General features: G+C 36.6%; 1 protein-coding gene across 1 annotated transcript in view; it reads left to right on the top strand.

Moving 5' to 3' along the window:
• TUT7 (terminal uridylyl transferase 7) overlaps positions 1–18,308 on the top strand; it is a 32,449-nt gene that overhangs the window by 9,261 nt on the left and 4,880 nt on the right. Inside the window, exons 3-25 of the mRNA XM_084278831.1 lie at positions 78–253; positions 809–925; positions 1,945–2,122; positions 2,570–2,658; positions 3,611–3,662; positions 5,392–5,461; positions 6,327–6,453; positions 7,186–7,305; positions 8,930–9,061; positions 9,765–9,945; positions 10,275–11,407; positions 11,501–11,651; positions 12,342–12,428; positions 13,257–13,357; positions 13,914–13,971; positions 14,505–14,608; positions 15,078–15,167; positions 15,257–15,370; positions 15,479–15,556; positions 16,184–16,361; positions 17,050–17,097; positions 17,209–17,300; positions 17,785–17,900. Of these exons, the coding sequence (XP_084134957.1) occupies positions 78–253; positions 809–925; positions 1,945–2,122; positions 2,570–2,658; positions 3,611–3,662; positions 5,392–5,461; positions 6,327–6,453; positions 7,186–7,305; positions 8,930–9,061; positions 9,765–9,945; positions 10,275–11,407; positions 11,501–11,651; positions 12,342–12,428; positions 13,257–13,357; positions 13,914–13,971; positions 14,505–14,608; positions 15,078–15,167; positions 15,257–15,370; positions 15,479–15,556; positions 16,184–16,361; positions 17,050–17,097; positions 17,209–17,300; positions 17,785–17,900 (3,592 nt within the window). The remainder of the gene's footprint in view (positions 1–77; positions 254–808; positions 926–1,944; positions 2,123–2,569; positions 2,659–3,610; positions 3,663–5,391; positions 5,462–6,326; positions 6,454–7,185; positions 7,306–8,929; positions 9,062–9,764; positions 9,946–10,274; positions 11,408–11,500; positions 11,652–12,341; positions 12,429–13,256; positions 13,358–13,913; positions 13,972–14,504; positions 14,609–15,077; positions 15,168–15,256; positions 15,371–15,478; positions 15,557–16,183; positions 16,362–17,049; positions 17,098–17,208; positions 17,301–17,784; positions 17,901–18,308) is intronic.

Below are 18,308 nucleotides of genomic sequence, written 5' to 3'. Positions count from 1 at the left end.
TAATTTAAGAAAAACAGTAACAAAGTGTTGTGTGGTACTCTGAAGTTGACATATTTGCTCTCATAACTCTTTATAAGAAATGAAAAAGCTTAAGAAACTGAGAAGATCAAGAAGATCTAGAAAAGATGAATATGATCAAGATGAAGTGGATGGTCCAGTCATAGATGAATCTGTGCTGTCGGCAAAAGAACTTCTAGGGTTGCAGCAAGCTGAAGAACGATTGAAGCAAGACTGCATTTATAGACTGAAAAAGGTGCCACTGTCTTTACATGTATAGCCCTCTCCTTTTCTTTGTAAATACAGTACAGAGGGTACACTTTGAGCAATTTCTCTCAAGTATAGCTAGAGGCTCTAGTTATAGTATTGATGTAATGTGCAAAAAGGGTGCTGTTAACCTGCTCTCTCTTGAGAACTCATTATCCTTTGGGTTTTTTTACTGTAATAAATCTTGGTTGGCAGCAATTTATGCACAAAAAAAAAGGCTGTTCCTTTAGTTTATGAGTTAATATAAGATACTAGATACTGGGGCAGCGAACCAGAAAAGTTATGTTGTATGTTTGTTCAGTTAATATATTCTTCCATGAGCATTTGGTATTTTCCACTGTTGGTGTTGGTGTGATTGACCCAGTACCATCATTTTTCTGGAAATATATCTGATGCACAAACTTTTTGACTGTAAAGAGGAAGCTAGTAAAGCTAAAGTAGAGTGTTTCTGAGTTACAGTGTTTCAGTTATGTAGCAAGAGAATTGAATGAAATGAAGGTAATATCTTTCCATATTTTAAGGTTTTTTACTATCTTTATATTAGCAACCTCGCAGCTACCCATCAGCAAAATACACCTGCAGACTGTGTGATGTTTTGATTGAGTCGGTGGCTTTTGCCCATAAACATATTAAAGAGAAAAGACACAAGAAAAGCCTAAAGGTGAGTTAAGGACAAGAAGTATAAAATAAAGATAATGCGAAATGGTCCTCACCCTACCAATGACAATGAAACTGTGCTGCTTCTAAAATCACTCTGCATTTATTTTTTGCCATATTTAAATCTTGTTAACAACTATTACTTAGTGATACTGGTATAAAGAGTAAATGTGAGATCTGGGCTTTGCTTCTGCCCTCAGGTTTGGAACTTAGTTTGTACTTTTTCATACCTGTTATTAAAACAAGTCTTAATTTAAAGTATAATTCAGTAATGTTATTGGTGATCAAAATATGATAAAAAAGCAGTGCAAATTGACTCTTCTGTTTGCTGTTCTATAATTCTTGTAGACTGATTATGTGTATTCTTCTTAGTGTACGTTTCAGTGTGTGTGTGTACACAGTATGAACTGTGTCATATTTCAACAATGCAGAGTTTTGATCAAGTCCAGAGCAATGAGGAGTAGCAGAATGCAAATATAGCTGGTATGGCAGAATTAGAAGTTGTAACTGATATGTCATGATAAAGATTTCAATTCAGAAGTACTGTAAAAATTAAGAACTTATTACAGACTTGCATCTATGTAGAGAAATAGGTTGGTTTTAAACATAAGTATTAAAATAACTTCCAGCTTAACCTCAATTTTACTTTCTATTTTTTAATGAAATATCTTCTGTTCCTTCTACTTTCTCAGCTTGAAGTGGACAAAATTGTATCTTCAGGTTTTCTATTTCTTCCTCTTTAACTCCTGCCTTTCCCCATTTCATAGGCGATGAAAGAATCAGTGACTTGCTTTTTAGTGTTCCAAATACACATATGTATTTCTGCACGTCAGCATAGCCTCCTGGAACATCTAATCCTCTATACCTGTCACAGTTTCTCTCTTGAAGTTCTTGCTTCCAATTACCTCCATTATCTGGAAAACCTGTGGTTCTGTTACTTGGGATGAGTTTTGCAGGCATTTGTTCTAGTTCATCAAGCAACTCAAGAAAATCATTAAAACATCAGTCTTATTATCTTTAAAGGAAAAGCAAGAAGAACAGATGCTGACTGCTCTGCCTCCTCCAACACCTTCCCAGATTCAAGCTATTGGTGTTGCTATTGAAAATGTAGTGCAGGAGTTTGGCTTAAATGATGAAGATGTAGAAGAAAGGCTCAACATTAAAACAATGATGGAAAACTTACTGTGTCCAAAACTGCCAGGTATTGTTTGCAACTTGTTTTAAATGCTGGATATACCAATTTAAAAGGAAAAAAGAACAAAACTAACAGCTCATAAAGCAAAAACATAATTAAAAGCCTTGGCTAGCTAAATTGTAAAACAGTATGTTTAGTTCTTAGTCTGTTGAACACCATGAAGTGGCAGTATAACCCTGTATCAGAATCGAATTAGAATTGTGCTCATGACCAAACAGGCCTGTAGTAAAAAGCAGTGATGAACAGGACATTAGTTACTGTTGCAGTAAGTTTTTACTAGCAACAGTACAGAAGGTGGCAGTATTTACTAACAGTTCTGTGCTTTTGGAAAACCAGTTTTCATTTCCCATGAAAAATGAGATGTAGGTTTAAAATCTACTGACAATGCCATAAAGTAGCTACAGACTCAAAAATAGGTGTCGAGTAAATACAGTATAATTCTTCTTGTTGCAGAGTGCTCATTAAGATTGTATGGCTCCTCCTATAGCAGATTTGGTTTCAAAACTTCAGATTTAAACATAGATATCCAGTTTCCTGACAACGTAAGTAAGACTGGTTTATTTAGTGGATTTGAATGTTTGCACCTTTATGTAGATTATCGTTCAAATACAACTTGCAGTGTGGGGTAAAACAGAGCTTTAACATTAAAGTGGTCTTAAAATAACATTTCTTGCTTCATACACCGGTAATGGTTTGGCCATATAATACAACTTTGGTTTTTTGAATCATTCTTCTGAAAAATTGAAAAAAACCTAAGACATCTGTACTCCTTTCAGTCCTACGAGACAGATTATTATTTATCTTCTTTTACAGCTGGATTAAATGGCACCCCCATGATCCTGTTTCTGCACTAATACAGATGGGAGTTTTTGATTGTTGGGGGTTTCTTGAGCTTTTTATATATGAAGTAATTTAAAGTCTTAAGTTTTTATGCATGCTCTTGAAATTTGAAAAGAAATTAAGGCATGTGAAAAGCTTTTGATACCATACCTAATTTTTTTTTTCTGCGTAGTTGATTTAACTAGGTAGTCTCATAGTTAAAATATAGCATTTGCTCTAAGAAATAGATGGAAACGTAGGGAAAAGGAATGATACAGATTCATGAAATGCATATAATAAAAAATGCTGTGATTCCAGTCTTTTATGTGAGGTAGATTCACTGTGTCTCACTATGGCAGTCATATTTTATCACACAGAGATAGTTATTCCTGGGGGATGGTGCAGGGTCTTTATGATAAAGGTAAAAAGAGCTTTCCTTACAATTACTCTAGGATTTTTTTTTTGTGTTTTGGCCTTTATTTATTCAAAATACTTGATACAATTAGCAATGGCCAAGGACCAAGAAGTTTTTTCTCAGTGCTTGTTATTTTTGTTTCCTTCTTGCTGCCCTCTGGAAGAGAAGTGGCCTAGGGATCATGCTCTAAATTTTTTTAGAGTTGTGGGAAATCACCTTTTTGACAGATCTGAAAACAGCTTTATTACTTTTATTGACAGATGACTCAACCTGATGTTCTCTTACTTGTGCAAGAAAGTCTCCAGAACAGTGGTAAGAAGAAAAAAAAATATACTGCTTTCTCAGTCCATTAAATTATTGCTGCTTAATATTGTTGAAATCCACCTCTGAATAGGTAGAGCAGATGCAATTTTTTTGAAGATGTGAGACTGAAAAATACTGCAGGAAATAATTCATTGGCAGAACTAACTTTAGCTTGGTGCTCAGTTTTATGACCACTGAAGCCCATTATTAATGTTACTGTGAGAAATTCCTAGTGAGAGGTTTTTTTCCTACATTATAAGTGAATGTCACTAAACTTAAGGTAGACCATGCGGCATCTCTTTCCCCAGACTGCTCTATTGGCCATGTCGATAGAGTACAGAAAGTATTCCAAGCTCTTCTGATTTGATGAGAAACTTGATAACGTACTTTCAGATTGTGGTCTCTTTTCCTATAATTACATGCACATGCCTGTTAGTGCAGTGAGGCCATGTACAAATGACTGCATACAGACACATGTTTTTTTTCAGGTATTGAATACATCTCTATGCACTAATACAGGCAAGTAAAGTTTAAGATTTTAAAAGAAAAAAGTGCTTACTCAAACCAATTCGAGCATATGCAGGCAAAGAAATTAGAAGATGGGAAAGAAACTATCTTTTTAAACACAGATTGCAAAAAGTAGCTTTACTGCTTTCTTGCCATGTTTTATCAGACTGCATGATTCCAAACATGTATTGAACATGTATATATTTAGATTTTTCTCATTGCCACCCCCATTGTATGTGTATCTTCTTGTCTGGTCAGATGACCATTAACAGTCCTCGAGAGTGGGATTATTGTTCAATAAAACTGGAGGAATGAAAACCCAGATACCAAAGTAGTTAGGATCTCTTGTGTTTTGAAAGCAGGCAATGTTTGTATTAGTATCTTGTGCAAAGCTTTTTTCTGTGAGTCAGAAGGTTCCAGGAGAGAGCATTAAGTGTTTGAAGTACATCAATGGCAAAAGCAACATTTTAATTTTTTTTTTCCAAGTTAGGTGTCCATATGCTATGTAACATCAAGAAAGCCTTGTCACTTCAGGATTTCTGTGTTGGGTATCTAAAATTGTTTCACAGTTTCCTCTCTGCCTAACCCAGTGAAACAGGCATTGAGAAACAAGTACAGTGTAGACCAATGAACATTACTTGGAGAAAGAACTGTAGTGGTTTCTGTACTGTTTTAGTGTTGAGATAAACATAGCTGAATCTTGTTTGGAAACCTGTATAAAGAATAAGGGGGGGGTGGAGGAGCGCGAAGCAAGAAGACATACCATGTCAGTTCACCTGTTCTATACTTACCTAGAACATTTCTACACTACCAGGGGACAAAAAAAAACAAACCTCAGTATTTTCTTTGTGCCCAGTACTGACATTATGCTCTTTTTCCCATCTTTCACACTAACATTGTTTTGCAGATGTCATTGGTCTGGATTACTGAAGTCAGCACTTAATCAAAATATACTTGTTTAATTAAACCTACTGTGTATATAATTTGATAAGTTCCTTTTTTTTTTCCCTTAGTTTCTTCACCATGCTTGCCATAGAGTATAGACCATACTCTTCCAATCACCTATGAAAAACTTGCTTTAAGAGTGACATGATTCATCTGTTAGCTCTACTGAATTATTTGTCTCAGAATTTGTAATTTCATTAAGAAGTTAAGGTTCTATCTGTACTCTTCTAGCTGCATGCAGTTCGACATGATGCTTACTGTTGCTTCTTTTTCTCCCCACCCCCAGAGTCTTTTACGGAAGTTGATGCAGATTTCCATGCTAGAATACCAGTGGTGGTGTGCAGAGAAAAGCAAAGGTCTCGGTTGTCACTTTGTGTGTTCTAATAGTATATAGCAATGTAAATTATATGTACCAGCATCTGAAAAATGACGTGTCTGTACTAAATTATTACAGTTCCATGGATCTTGAAACACAAACTAACACTCATGGGCAAGTCATTCCTAGCCTAGAATAAGAGGGTAAGGGTTGTTCTGTCCTCAGCTGTGTATTTCCCAATCCCTTCAAACCATTATGGCACCCGGCATGTACCCTTACCCTTTCATTTGGGATAACTGCTTAAGCAGAAACTTTCCTTCCTTATAGGTAATAGAGATACCGTATTAAACTACGGATTTCTATAATGGCAAGATCATCTGGCTCTTAGCTTCACTGGTATTCTGAGAACAAGTGAAAGACATTTTATTTTGCCCATTTAATGGATATCACTTAAGATTCATGAAACATTCCAAAACCAGCTACTGACACAGAAATACTATGAGTTATTTGCTGCAACATTGATCTTTCACTGTTTGAAAAACATTTACAGCACAATAAACAGCATAGAAACTCTTTCCTGATGGGTTGATAGGGGTAGATGTTTTTGATGAAGAAAATTCATATTGTAACTTCATTTCAGTGAATTGATGTTATTAAAAACAAATACTTAAATTTGAATTGTACTTGAAAAAACACTGTTCAGAAAATTATAATGCATGCATTTTGAACTTACCCATAAATCAAATTGGTTTTCCGTGCTTCTTTTAGTGTAGATACTGGGTCATTGAGAGGCTATGAAGTTTTTCCTTATAGCCTTCTACTACACTGTTTTATGAGATGTCATCTGAACTATGGCTGTTATAAAATCTCCAAGATCTTTTGCTTTGTTTCTTTTTTGGTTTTAGTGGCCTTATTTGTAAAGTGAGTGCAGGGAATGAGAATGCTTGTCTGACAACAAACCATTTGGCTACACTTGGAAAACTGGAACCTACTGTAGTACCTTTAGTGATTGCCTTCAGGTACTGGGCAAAGGTAAGAGTCATTTGTATTCCCCCATCTGTGAATAAATACTGAATTGACACTCATGCTAGTAATGGTGTAGGTACAGTTTAGAAAACAGTTGTTTAAAACTCTCCTTGGAAAAAGAGTTGGAAAAAAATATTTATTTTTTATAAATTGTAAATTTATTAAATGATAGTTATATCTTTTGTGTATTACTGTGTTCCACTAATTTTCAAAAGTGGAATTTTAAGCTTTAGTCAGCAGCGTGCAGACTGTAAGTACCCTTCTCTTTTACCAAAGATGTCAGAGGAATGTATATGAAAATCAATTGCCAGTTTTCAGTAAACTTAATGCATCTTGGGGGGGAATGAGGGGAGGAAAAAGCTGTTTGTTTACATCTGTGATGAAAAATTTCCCATGAATTAAAATAATTTGCTCCAAAATTGTGCTCTCATTTGAGAGAAACATTTAAAAACTTTAGCATTGTATTATATCTATGTAAAATGTGTCATCATCTTTGCCAATGTGATGCATGCTGTCTGTTTTGCCAGTCTGTAACCTAGGGCTCTTAGGCTGAAAACATTATGGCAATAACATGACTCCAGTAAATATGCTGGCCTTGAGAACAAAGTCTGTCTCGGATCTCAAAGACGTCTGAGTTCCTGTCAGTATTTAAAGTGACAGACTTCTGAACAGTAATTTCAATTATGTTTTTCACTGTATCACTTGAAGTGTTAATGACTGAACCATTTATTTTTACAGTTGTGCTGTGTTGATCATCCTGAAGAAGGAGGCTTGGCACCTTATGTGTTCGCTTTAATGGTTATTTTCTTTCTACAACAAAGAAAAGAGCCTTTTCTACCTGTCTATTTGGGATCATGGGTATGTGTACTAACACACTGAATACACGCTCTCACACAGAATGGTAGGAGTTGGAAGGGACCTCTGGAAAAGAGTTGATCTGGTCCAACCCCCCAGCTAAAGCAGGATCACCTAGAGCAGGTTGCACATGATCATGTCCAGTAAGGTTTTGAGTATCTCCAGAGAAGGATACTCCACAGCCTCCCTGGGCAGCCTGTTCCTGTGCTGTGTCACCCTCAGAGTAAAGAGGCTTTTCCTCATGCACGGTACCACGTTCCTGTTTGTGCCCGTTGCCCCTTGTCATGTTGCTGGGCACCACTGAAAAGAGTCTGGTCTCATCTTCTTGATATCCACCCTTTAGACATTTATAAGCATTGTTGAGATCCCCTCTCAGTCTTCTCCAGGGTAAACAGACAGAGCTGTCTCAGCTTTGCCTCATACAAGAGATGCTCCATCCCCCTCATCTATGGCTCCCTCATCTGGACTCTCTCCAGTAGTTCCCTGTCTTTTTTAAACTGGGAAGCCCAGAACTGGACACAGCACTCCAGATGTGACCTCTCTGAGGCAGAGTAGAGGGATAGCAGGACCTCCCTTGACCTGCTGGCCACACTTTTCTTAATGCACCCTAGGATACTCTTGGCTTTCTTGGGCATGAGGGCACACTGCTGGTTCATGGATAGCTGCTTGTCCACCAGGACTCCCAGGTCCTCTGCAGAGCTGCTTCCCAGCAGGTCAACCCCTATTCTGTAATTCAATTACACACTTTTGGTATGTAATCTGTCAGGTGCTTGCTATTTTGAGCAAGCAATATACCATCTATTTCTCCAGGAATTTAGAAAGAATATGAATTCAACCAGACTTTACCTAACCTGTGTATGCTTGACTGTCAAGGATGCCATTCACAGTCCGAGTTGTTAAGTGCTGTATTGCCCCTTTCGTGAGTAAGGAGAAACGGGCACAGAAGAATGCATTTCCTTACAATCGACTTCCTCATTTCTTCAGCCTTTCTTTCAGACTCTTGAGAACTCTGAATTTACATAGATATATCCCAAAACAACATCTTGGACTTTGATATCTAATTCTGTAAAATGTAGACCAGAGTTGGGGAGCACACAGGTGTGATACCTGCCTGAAGGATAAGACTAGGGCTTTAGAGCATATATTTCTTGGGTTTAGAAGCTGAAATGCATCTTAATACCAGGAGTGGTATTATGGACACAAATCCAGACTCTTGATTCTCCAGGCCGCTGTTGAGGTGTTATATTCATGGCACCCATTTTTCTTGTTATACTCACCTGTTACATTCAGTGAGCAAGTTCTTGTTTCCATAACCAATTACATGGGCCTTGCAGTTAAAAATTCTCTTCAATACATGACTGACTCATGCTCAAAGCCTCTTCACTCTCTGCACTGAAAGAAACATGCTATAGTATGGTATGTGACCATACATACACAAGCATAAATATGTATAAGCACTGAGTTATTGAGAGTTTTTTGTAGAAAAGTATATAGAGAAGAGGGATGCAGGTTGGGACATATTCTAGGTCTTTAAATTTTGTTCTTTAATTTGTCTTACTACCGAGGGGTGGAAGATTTATAGTTCACATGGTATTTAGCTGTGTGCTGCTTTTTCTGTTTCCTTTAGATTGGAGGATTCTCATTAAACAAATTAACTCACTTTCATCTGAAAGAAGTCGAGAATGATGCTGTGGTTTGGGAGTATAACCACAGTGATGATTCTGATTTGCTGCCAGAAACTACCCCTAGAACGGGCAAGGTCTGATCCATTTAATTTACTTCTATGGTAGTCTAGGAGACATTGCTGTTCTTGGAAAAAAACAGAACTGTCTTCTAATTTTGTTTTGTGTTTATGTTGCAAAACCATGGTCTGAACTGCAAGCATGGCTGCTTCCGACACTTGGTGCTAAGACGCTATCAGGGAAACTAGTTATTTCAAACTCTTGATAAGACCCTGGGTTTTAATCTGTTGGGAGAGTTAGTTTGTGGATCTGAAGTAATTTTATCCCAGAATTAGGTTAATCAGATGAAAAATATTCATCTTAGCTTTGAACTGTTCTTAGAGATTATTTATTTTATACTGGCTTTGGAAGAAGCATTTTAGTATATGATTGCATGTTATGACAGTTGACAGTATGGCTTAGGCTGTGCTGTAAGTAGGTTTGATAATCCGTTCTGTCCAATTAGATTACACATGGTATTTTCTTGGAAACATAAATTATGGCAGAAACACATAAATAGGCAATTGTTATTAATTATTAATGCTATACTTTACCATTGCTGCAGTCTTTAATGGAGTTTTATAATCTGAGTTTATACTGTTTTCCAATTTTGTAATTGCAAATTCAGGAGTCTAGAAGCAACTACAAATTTGTGTAGCATTACACTTACTTGTATTTTTCTGTAACAGCTAACCACCTGTGCATTGAATATTATTTAAGCTTTTCTTCTGTGATTGACAGGTGCCCTTAGTGTTTGACTCAGGACAGCAGTGTTCAGTACCTGCTGGTCAGCTCTGGGTAGAACTGCTTCGTTTCTATGCCCTGGAGTTCAACATGGCTGATTTTGTTATTAGCATACGACTCAAAGAAGCGGTGTCTCGGGAATCAAAGGACTGGCCCAAAAAGCGCATAGCTGTGGAAGGTACCAAAGAACTGTTACTGTAACTTTGTAGGATACCGTCTTGGCTTTTGATGTTGTGTGCAGTAGCTTGCATTTTTTCAATCTTAGGCTGTGATTTCCAATAATACAGTAGTATATGTTTTGAAAAATGTCAATATAAGTAGAATTTCTCTTGGGTATTTTTTTCCAGCATTGTCAAAAGTAATTAAGCAGACTTAAAAATTGTTTTCAGCACAATTCATAGATCTTATGTCCCTACACAACAGTAGTGTATTCAAATTTTGTAAAGATGTAAGTGTATTCTATTTCTTTAACTCCTGCACTACTGGCTCACTTCTTCTTTCTACTAGACCCATATTCGGTCAAAAGGAATGTGGCAAGAACTCTGAACAGCCAGCTAGTGTATGAGTATATTCTTCACTGCCTGAGAGCAACTTATAAGTATTTTGCTTTGCCTCACAAAAAAACTACAAAATTGAGCAAAAAATCCTCCCCAAATGCCAATGAGGAGAAATCCCAACTGCCAGACCATGGAAAAGATGCTATAAAGGATGAAAATTCTGAGTTGCAAAACCTGGACGGTAGCACAAAGACAGTAGTAGTGGACGATGGCATGAGGGAGACCACAGGTATGCCCCAAGCACGTGTAATTGATCCTTCAAAACTGTATGATGGCTCAGAAAGCTTCACAGAAGAAGAACTGGCTGATGATGTAAGTCATTTGGGAATTGGCCATGAAGATTCAGACTGTATAATCGAGGAAGTTATTTCTGGAGATAATGAGGATTTTAAACCGAGCTGCGAAGAGACAGAGAGTGGAAATGAAGAGGAAGAAGAAGAGGAGGAAGAGGAAGAACATGAAGAACAAAAAAGAAGATGGAATAATATCTTGACTACTGAGCGGGAAATAGATGAAGACAGTGATAGTGGAGATCTCCCTGTTACAGTGAGTGAGCATGAGACAGAGATATGTAGTACTTCAGACTTGGAAGGCTTTCAAAATGCTGCACTTACAGAGAGTGATGAGTTTGGCTTAGAGTGTAGTGGCATAGTGGATGACAAGATTGACATCGATGAGGAGAGCACTGAAGGCACTGATGAACTGGATGAATCCCCCCAGAAATTCCTGTTGCCAGCGGAGAGTCAAATGTCCCGAATTATTAATTCGGATGATGAGGAGGAAGAACCAAGTCTTCTAAACCAGAGAGGGCTGGGTGTTGTAAGAGCTGAAGATGAAACATATAACACATACACTGGATCGGGAGATGATGATGCACTCTCAGAAGAAGATGATTTTTCTATTCCAAATAAATACAAGAACAAACATTCTGAAGAAAGTGTGGATGGACCTCTGAGGATCAATTTGAGTCAAGAGGATCTTACTGAGAAGGGAAGTCTATTTGAAGAGAGCGCAGCAATGGAACAATGTTTAGAATCTGAACTTTCTTATGAATTTAGTAAAACAGCTTTTACAAAGGGCAAGGTAAGCATGCTGAATTTGAGCAATATGTTTGTGTTCTGATACACTAAAGTATTACAGTTTTTTTTAAGACAATCTTGTTTTCTGTTCTTACAGTCTCCTACAGTAGTATGTAGCTTGTGTAAACGGGAAGGTCACTTAAAGAAGGATTGTCCAGAAGACTTCAAGAAAATTGAGCTTGACCCACTGCCAGTGTTGACACCCAAATTTTCAGCTATTCTAGATCAAGTCTGTGTCCAATGTTACCGTAAGTTTTTTTCCTTTGAATATTGTTGAGCAGTAGAAAAAGAATTACAAAATAATGAAATAACCACAGGATAACGGTGTTATAAAGAGGGAAGGCTTATTTGCCGCACTGCATCCAACTCTTAGATACAAATCTAGGATTTGGATGGGCTTGATTAGAAGTACCAAGTACTTTACATCTAGAGAAATATAAAATTATTAGTTTTATCTTCCGCACGCTGTCTGTCTGATCACTCATTTTGACATCTTAATATAAAGAGTTTAGGTTTTTTATGGGTGTTTTAACCAATGCTCTTACATTTATGTCTACTTTGAATTTCATTACTGTTCCTTAACTTGTGGCTTTTATTAAACAAAGACTTTGGTGTTCTAGGAGAAAATGGAGTCAAAATACTGTTATGTAACACTTTTCCACTCTTGTTCTTTTCAGAGTGACCCAACTTTCCTCCTTTCTCTCTCGCCATTTCTGACCAGACAAAATGCATTATTTGTCTAATTAATGTTTTTATTTGAACAGGTATTTCTCTTCTACTTCATCCTTGCTTTCTTTCCTTCACATGTGAATCTTCGCTTGTTTTTTTTTTTTGCCACCCCCACCCCCTGCTGTAGACCCCTCACTTTTTGCATTTGAGTCTTTGCTGTTGACCCTTTCTACAGATGTTTGCCTAAATTTTTTGTTTGTTTGTTTAAGATGATTTTGCTCCAAGCATTCTAGAGGATCAGGCTCGGGAACATATAAGACAAACCTTGGAAAACTTCATCAGGCAACATTTCCCAGGTAATTAGTTCTAGCTTTATATCTATACTTCAGTATGTTGCTCAGCATTGCTACACTGCTTTACATTAATTTCGGTTTTAAGTCTTTTAAGATTGTGAATTAAGTCTTTGTTGACTTAGTCATATATACAACACATTATTAGAAAGGAACAGTGGCAAATTAAGGGTAAAACAATCAAAGCAGTAGTAGAGCTATTTTATAATTGTTATTTTAGCCTTATTCGTTAGCCAGACTTCATGTTGTATCTGTTTTTGAAAAAAAAACCACAATTTTTGCTGTCCTTCCTACTGAAGCTTACTGGTTTTGGACTACTTTAATAAAACAGGCACATCAACTGATCTACCTGCAGAACCTAGTTATTTGACTTTTTTGTATCTTTTTTTGTTGTTGGGCAGGTTTTTTGTTTATTTCTGAGTTCTTACTTGTTACAGCTGGACATCAATTTGCAGTATTTTTTTTTAATTAAATTAACAACAATTTGTTTTTTTGTCTGGAGCCTGGTACGTGGACAGATACGTCCCTTATTCTGAAGATGTCTGCAGAGAGCAATCTGGCTTTTTTAAAATCGGATTTCAGCTCAGGTCTACACGCTGATGACTTAATTATTGGAAAACCTAACATTTCTGGATCTGTCAGACTGCTCATTTGAACCAATAAAAACATGGATTCCTTCCTCATCAGCAAAGTGGATAAGAAAATAAGTGTTGATGCAGCTCAGAAAGATGGCGATGTTTCCATTGCCTGTATTAAGACATGCAGGGGTTTGAAGCGATAGAAGTTTGAAATTCTGTCTCGATATGTGGCTATAACCCACCACATCTCTTACAGGAACCAAGCTGAATTTGTTTGGGTCATCAAAAAACGGCTTTGGGTTTAAACAAAGTGACCTTGACATCTGTATGACAATAGATGGGCTGGAAACTGCTGAGGTAGTTTTAAAATATTATATTTTTTTTAACAAATGCAAAACATTTTGGTTATACTGTACATATAGTGTAACAAGCTTATTATTTTATAAAAGCTTTGCCGATTAGAAGAAATCATAAATAAGATGCCACAAGGAGATTATTTTAGGGAGTTTTGTTGTTGGTCCAGGCATGAATTTAATTACACACAGTAGTCAGTTTCCCTCTGAATTCTGCGTTACTATTACTTCCAGCATTAACTGTTCAGGTAAATAACACGCCTTGTGGCATAAACAGACAGGAATGGGAAACAGTGGAAAAGGGCATCAGTCTCATTTCATGCCTAATATAAACTTTTTAAAAGCCTGTTTAACATAGTATCTAGTGTTGACAATTGCTATGTTAAACTCTGTTAAGATAGCACTTGTAAACACAAGATAGTATTTCAAAACATTTTCTGGTATTCACAAAAATCTGTATATTACGAAGCTCTCACGGCACTGAGTTTAATGGCAAGTAACAAAAGGTTTGCCTGAAATACTTGCAGCACTCAACAAATTGTTTTTTCTCAATGTCTTAGGGACTTGATTGCATCAGAATCATTGAAGATTTAGCAAAAGTTCTCAAGAAACAGTCAGGTAACTTTCTGAAATTATATTAAGTGGTTCTGTTTATGTGACTTCAGTTGCTGTAGTGAGAATGATCTGGAGATGAAAACCATTAAACTACACTGAAGAGCATAATCTTAGTAAGAGTAAGGTTATATGTTTGGTTTTATTGATTTATTTTTATTTACATAGGTAGGACTAAGATTATGATGTTACAGGCTCAAACCTGAATTGGATAGATAGTATAAGTGTAACCTACACACAGAAGAACAAACCTTAAGTTAAAGCCTGAGTAATTATGTTCTATGTTCAGTGACTAGTAAGTAGTTCAGTGACTAGTAAGTTAATAGTGAAAGGTAGGCTGGTGCAAGTTTGCAATGGGAATTCTGACTTCTACAAGAAATGACAATTTCATAGTGCTTGCTTTGGTGTATCTCGCATTAATTTACTATACTAAAATTTTATTGTATAGTCTTTTTATAACAGTTTTGAGTTAATTTTAGGGCATTTGAAACTGACATGATTGTATTGCAGTAATTCAGTAATTAAATATTTCATCCTAGGTTTAAGAAATGTCTTACCTATAACAACGGCTAAAGTTCCAATCGTCAAATTTTTCCATGTTAGAAGTGGTCTTGAAGTAGACATCAGTTTATATAATACTCTGGTAAGGTTTTCTGCTTTTTTACTTAAGAGAAGAATGCTTCTTGAGGTTGAAATGATTGTTTTGTTGAGGTTCAATAATGAACTGTTTCCAGTTGCCTATTTCATTCTTAGATATCTGAACACACGTGTGCGTCAGTTGAAAACACTCACATTTTGGGGCTGAAATGTCTTAATTCAAGAACTTAACCTTCTACCAAATACCTTGAAAAAGCAGAAGTAGATTAATGCTTCCGTTTTTGTGAAGTTCTGTTCCGTGAATTCAGCTTTGTACCACTTCTGTGCAGATTAAGGATTTTGATAAGTCTTTTATCAGAGCAGGTGATAAGCCTGTTGTTGAACGCTTCCTTTCTCAACATACTTTGTACTACTCAGGGCGTCTCATCTGCATTTGTTGAGTGCAAAAGTGTTTTTTCAGCTTTTTTTTTTTTTTGAGCTCCTGTATTTTTTATATGACTTTCTAATTTTTACAGGCCTTGCATAACACAAGACTCCTGTCATCATATGCAGCCATTGATCCTAGAGTAAAATATCTGTGTTACACAATGAAAGTCTTTACAAAGGTAAGTACTTTCCACACATTCTAGGAGTAGTAGTGCCTGCAGCAGGAGATTATAACCATAAAAGATACATATTGTGTTTCTTTTTCTAGATATGTGACATTGGAGATGCATCTCGAGGTAGCCTTTCCTCTTACGCATATACTCTTATGGTGCTTTATTTTCTCCAACAGAGAAATCCACCTGTCATCCCTGTTCTTCAAGAGGTACAGTATATCAAGACTGAAACGAGTGTCTTTACACTGTACTTACCAGAAGAATGTCAGTGCTGAATCTGAAGGGCCCTTCTAATGAGTTTAATATTATGCTTTCAGATCTACAAAGAACAAAAAAAGCCTGAGATTTTAGTTGATGGTTGGAATGTTTATTTCTTTGATAAGATAGAGGAGTTGGTAAGTAAATCAGGTTAATTTGTAATGGCATTACCTGTACTTTGCAAATGAAAAAATAATTCCTTTCAAGAACATTGACCTGAAATGTGGTGGTTGATTATAGAAATGGAAGTAGAACAGCTATTACTTCGAAAATCCCAATCCTATACTGTAAAGCTTTTAGAATATTCTTGGGTTTAATTCTTCTGGAAATAATAAAAAAAAAAAAACCTGCAAAATCTGAAAAAAAACAGGTTTAAAAAAAATAAGGTGTTAATGGTGATTAGTTGCTCCGTCACATTACTGGGTAGTCACCAGCTGCATATCTAGTCATAGCTGGTTAGTCCTGTTGAATAATTTTATATTAAATGGGCATAAAAAATGAATTCATAAATTCGTCTTTAACATATGCAAAACCTAATGTTACAAGTTCTATTCATTCTCCACTTTTGTTAATTTTTCTAAAATACCACTTTAAAATCAGTATTTGACTATTAAACCAGAATGCTTGCCTTCCTTCCATAACTGGTATAAACTCAGCTATGTTTCTTTATAAAAATAAGGCCAACGTTGCTTGAGTTTCCAAGTTATGAAAATTGTTCTGCTTAATGTCAGTACTGGAAGTAAAAATATTTCTGTCACTTTCAGTCAGTTCATTGGCCAGACTGTGGCAAAAACACTGAATCTGTTGGGCAACTCTGGCTTGGACTTCTCCGTTTCTACACAGAAGAATTTGATTTTAAAGAGCATGTCATCTGCATTAGGAGGAAGAATCTGCTTACAACTTTCAAGAAGCAGTGGACCTCTAAATACATTGTAATTGAAGGTAAAAGCAAGTGAAGTACATGAGTATGTGGAATTTCTTTAATGCCCACATGAAAAATCTGGTCTTTCCACAAAGCCTATTTATTTTTTATTACCAAATAAGTTACTTTTTCATGTTTTGAAATCATTGCAAAATTCCCACTGAGTTGCCATAGTGCTAAAAATTATTCATGGGGGTGCTTCTCTAATGAAAAGAAGCTGCAAAGAAGACTGAATATATTCAAGATTACAGTAACTTACAGTGAAATAGATTTAACCAAATTCTTTGAAAAACAATTTAGCTGTAATGCAGCTGAAACTTTCTCACAAATACTAAGTTTAGCTAAGTCCATATTTACATGACCAATTTAACCCTGTGTGTGATTACGCTGCTAAGTAATACCGTGGTCTCTAGTAAGACCAACACAGTGACATATTTTAGCAATGTTCTGTAAACCACTATGTGGCCCATATGACTTCCATGGAAAGATTTTTCTACTCTTTTTTTATAATCTTCAGTCAGTTCAGAGCTGGACAGCTGGAATCCTTTATCCACGTAGTTAATTTCTTTTCATTAGACTTGCAAACAGTTCAATTTCAGTATATTAATAACTCTGTATCAGGAATACCTGCCTCCGACTGCTCATGCGTATGTATACATTGACAGTCTTCCCCCAGATTAAGTAATGCATGTAATGCTTTTTGTACAGATCCCTTTGATTTGAACCACAACCTTGGAGCTGGGTTGTCAAGAAAAAGTAAGTCTCCTGTTAATAAGTCTGGGTACGAAGCGAAGGGGCCTCTTAGATCTTGTTTTGTTGGCTTGTTTGATGTTTGGATGATGTTGGTATCTTTTCTTTTCTTCACAGTGACAAATTTTATAATGAAGGCATTTATCAATGGCAGAAGGGTATTTGGTACCCCTATAAAAATATTTCCTAAAGAATATCCATCAAAAATGGTAAGCTCTTTCTAACAGCAGTATATACATGCTCGTAGGTGTATAACTTACCATTTCCAGAAGTATGGTTACATTCTCTTTAAGTTCTCCAATTTCAACAGTACTCCAACAATCTTTATGTGGAATTACTACTGAGTACTCTGTTTCTGTTGTTTGCGTGTAAAATGATCAGTATTCTGCACCCCAGCACAAGTTAGCCCTTTGTTATACAGGCTTAGATATTTTAGCCCCTATCAAAACCACCTTACCATTTCTTTTTAAAAACTGCTATTTTGAGAGCTTGTGTAGACCTGATGATATCAGCAGGTGGACTGTAAAGAGGAGGCCACTGGGCAGTTAATCTCAACAGGTCTTTCAGCTGTGTTCAGGTACACACAGAAGGCTTGTTGTTCTCTGTAACTCTTACTGCTGTTTAACATTTGCTTATCTGTCTTGATTCCCAAGTGTATGGATATTCCTTTTAAAGGCAGGATTTCTTCTTCAGGAGTTCTTTTTTGATCCAGAGGTACTAACGGAAGGAGAACTGGCACCAAACGATAGATGCTGCAGGATTTGTGGTAAAATTGGACATTTCATGAAAGATTGTCCCATGCGAAGAAAGTGAGTAGAGTTTTGGCATTTGTGTGGAACCTTTCCTCAGGTTTGTTTAGAAGAAAGGTTACGATAGTAATACCAAAGCAGAACTTGTACAAGCTGCATATTATTTCCTTTACTGACCCAGCTGAAGGACCTTGCACTTGGCCTTGTTGACCTTTGTGAGATTCACAAGGCTCATACTGACCCATCCCTCCAGCCTGTCAAGGTCCCTCTGGATGGCATCCCTTCCCTCTGGAGTATCAACCCCACCACTCAGTTTGGTGTCATCTGCAAACTTGGTGAGGGTGTACTCAGTCCCACTGTACAAGTCCTCAGCAAAGTTAAGTAACAGCAGTCCCATTACTGACCTCTGAGGGAGAAGCACTCGTTGCTGGTCTCTGCTTGGATGTTGAGCTGTTGACTGCAACTCTT

Source organism: Gallinula chloropus, assembly GCF_964237585.1.
Source record: "Gallinula chloropus genome assembly, chromosome: Z".
NCBI classification, from domain to species: Eukaryota; Metazoa; Chordata; class Aves; order Gruiformes; family Rallidae; genus Gallinula; species Gallinula chloropus.
The sequence above is the reverse complement of the archived record's forward strand: the minus strand, read 5'-3'. Positions and strand labels throughout refer to the sequence as shown.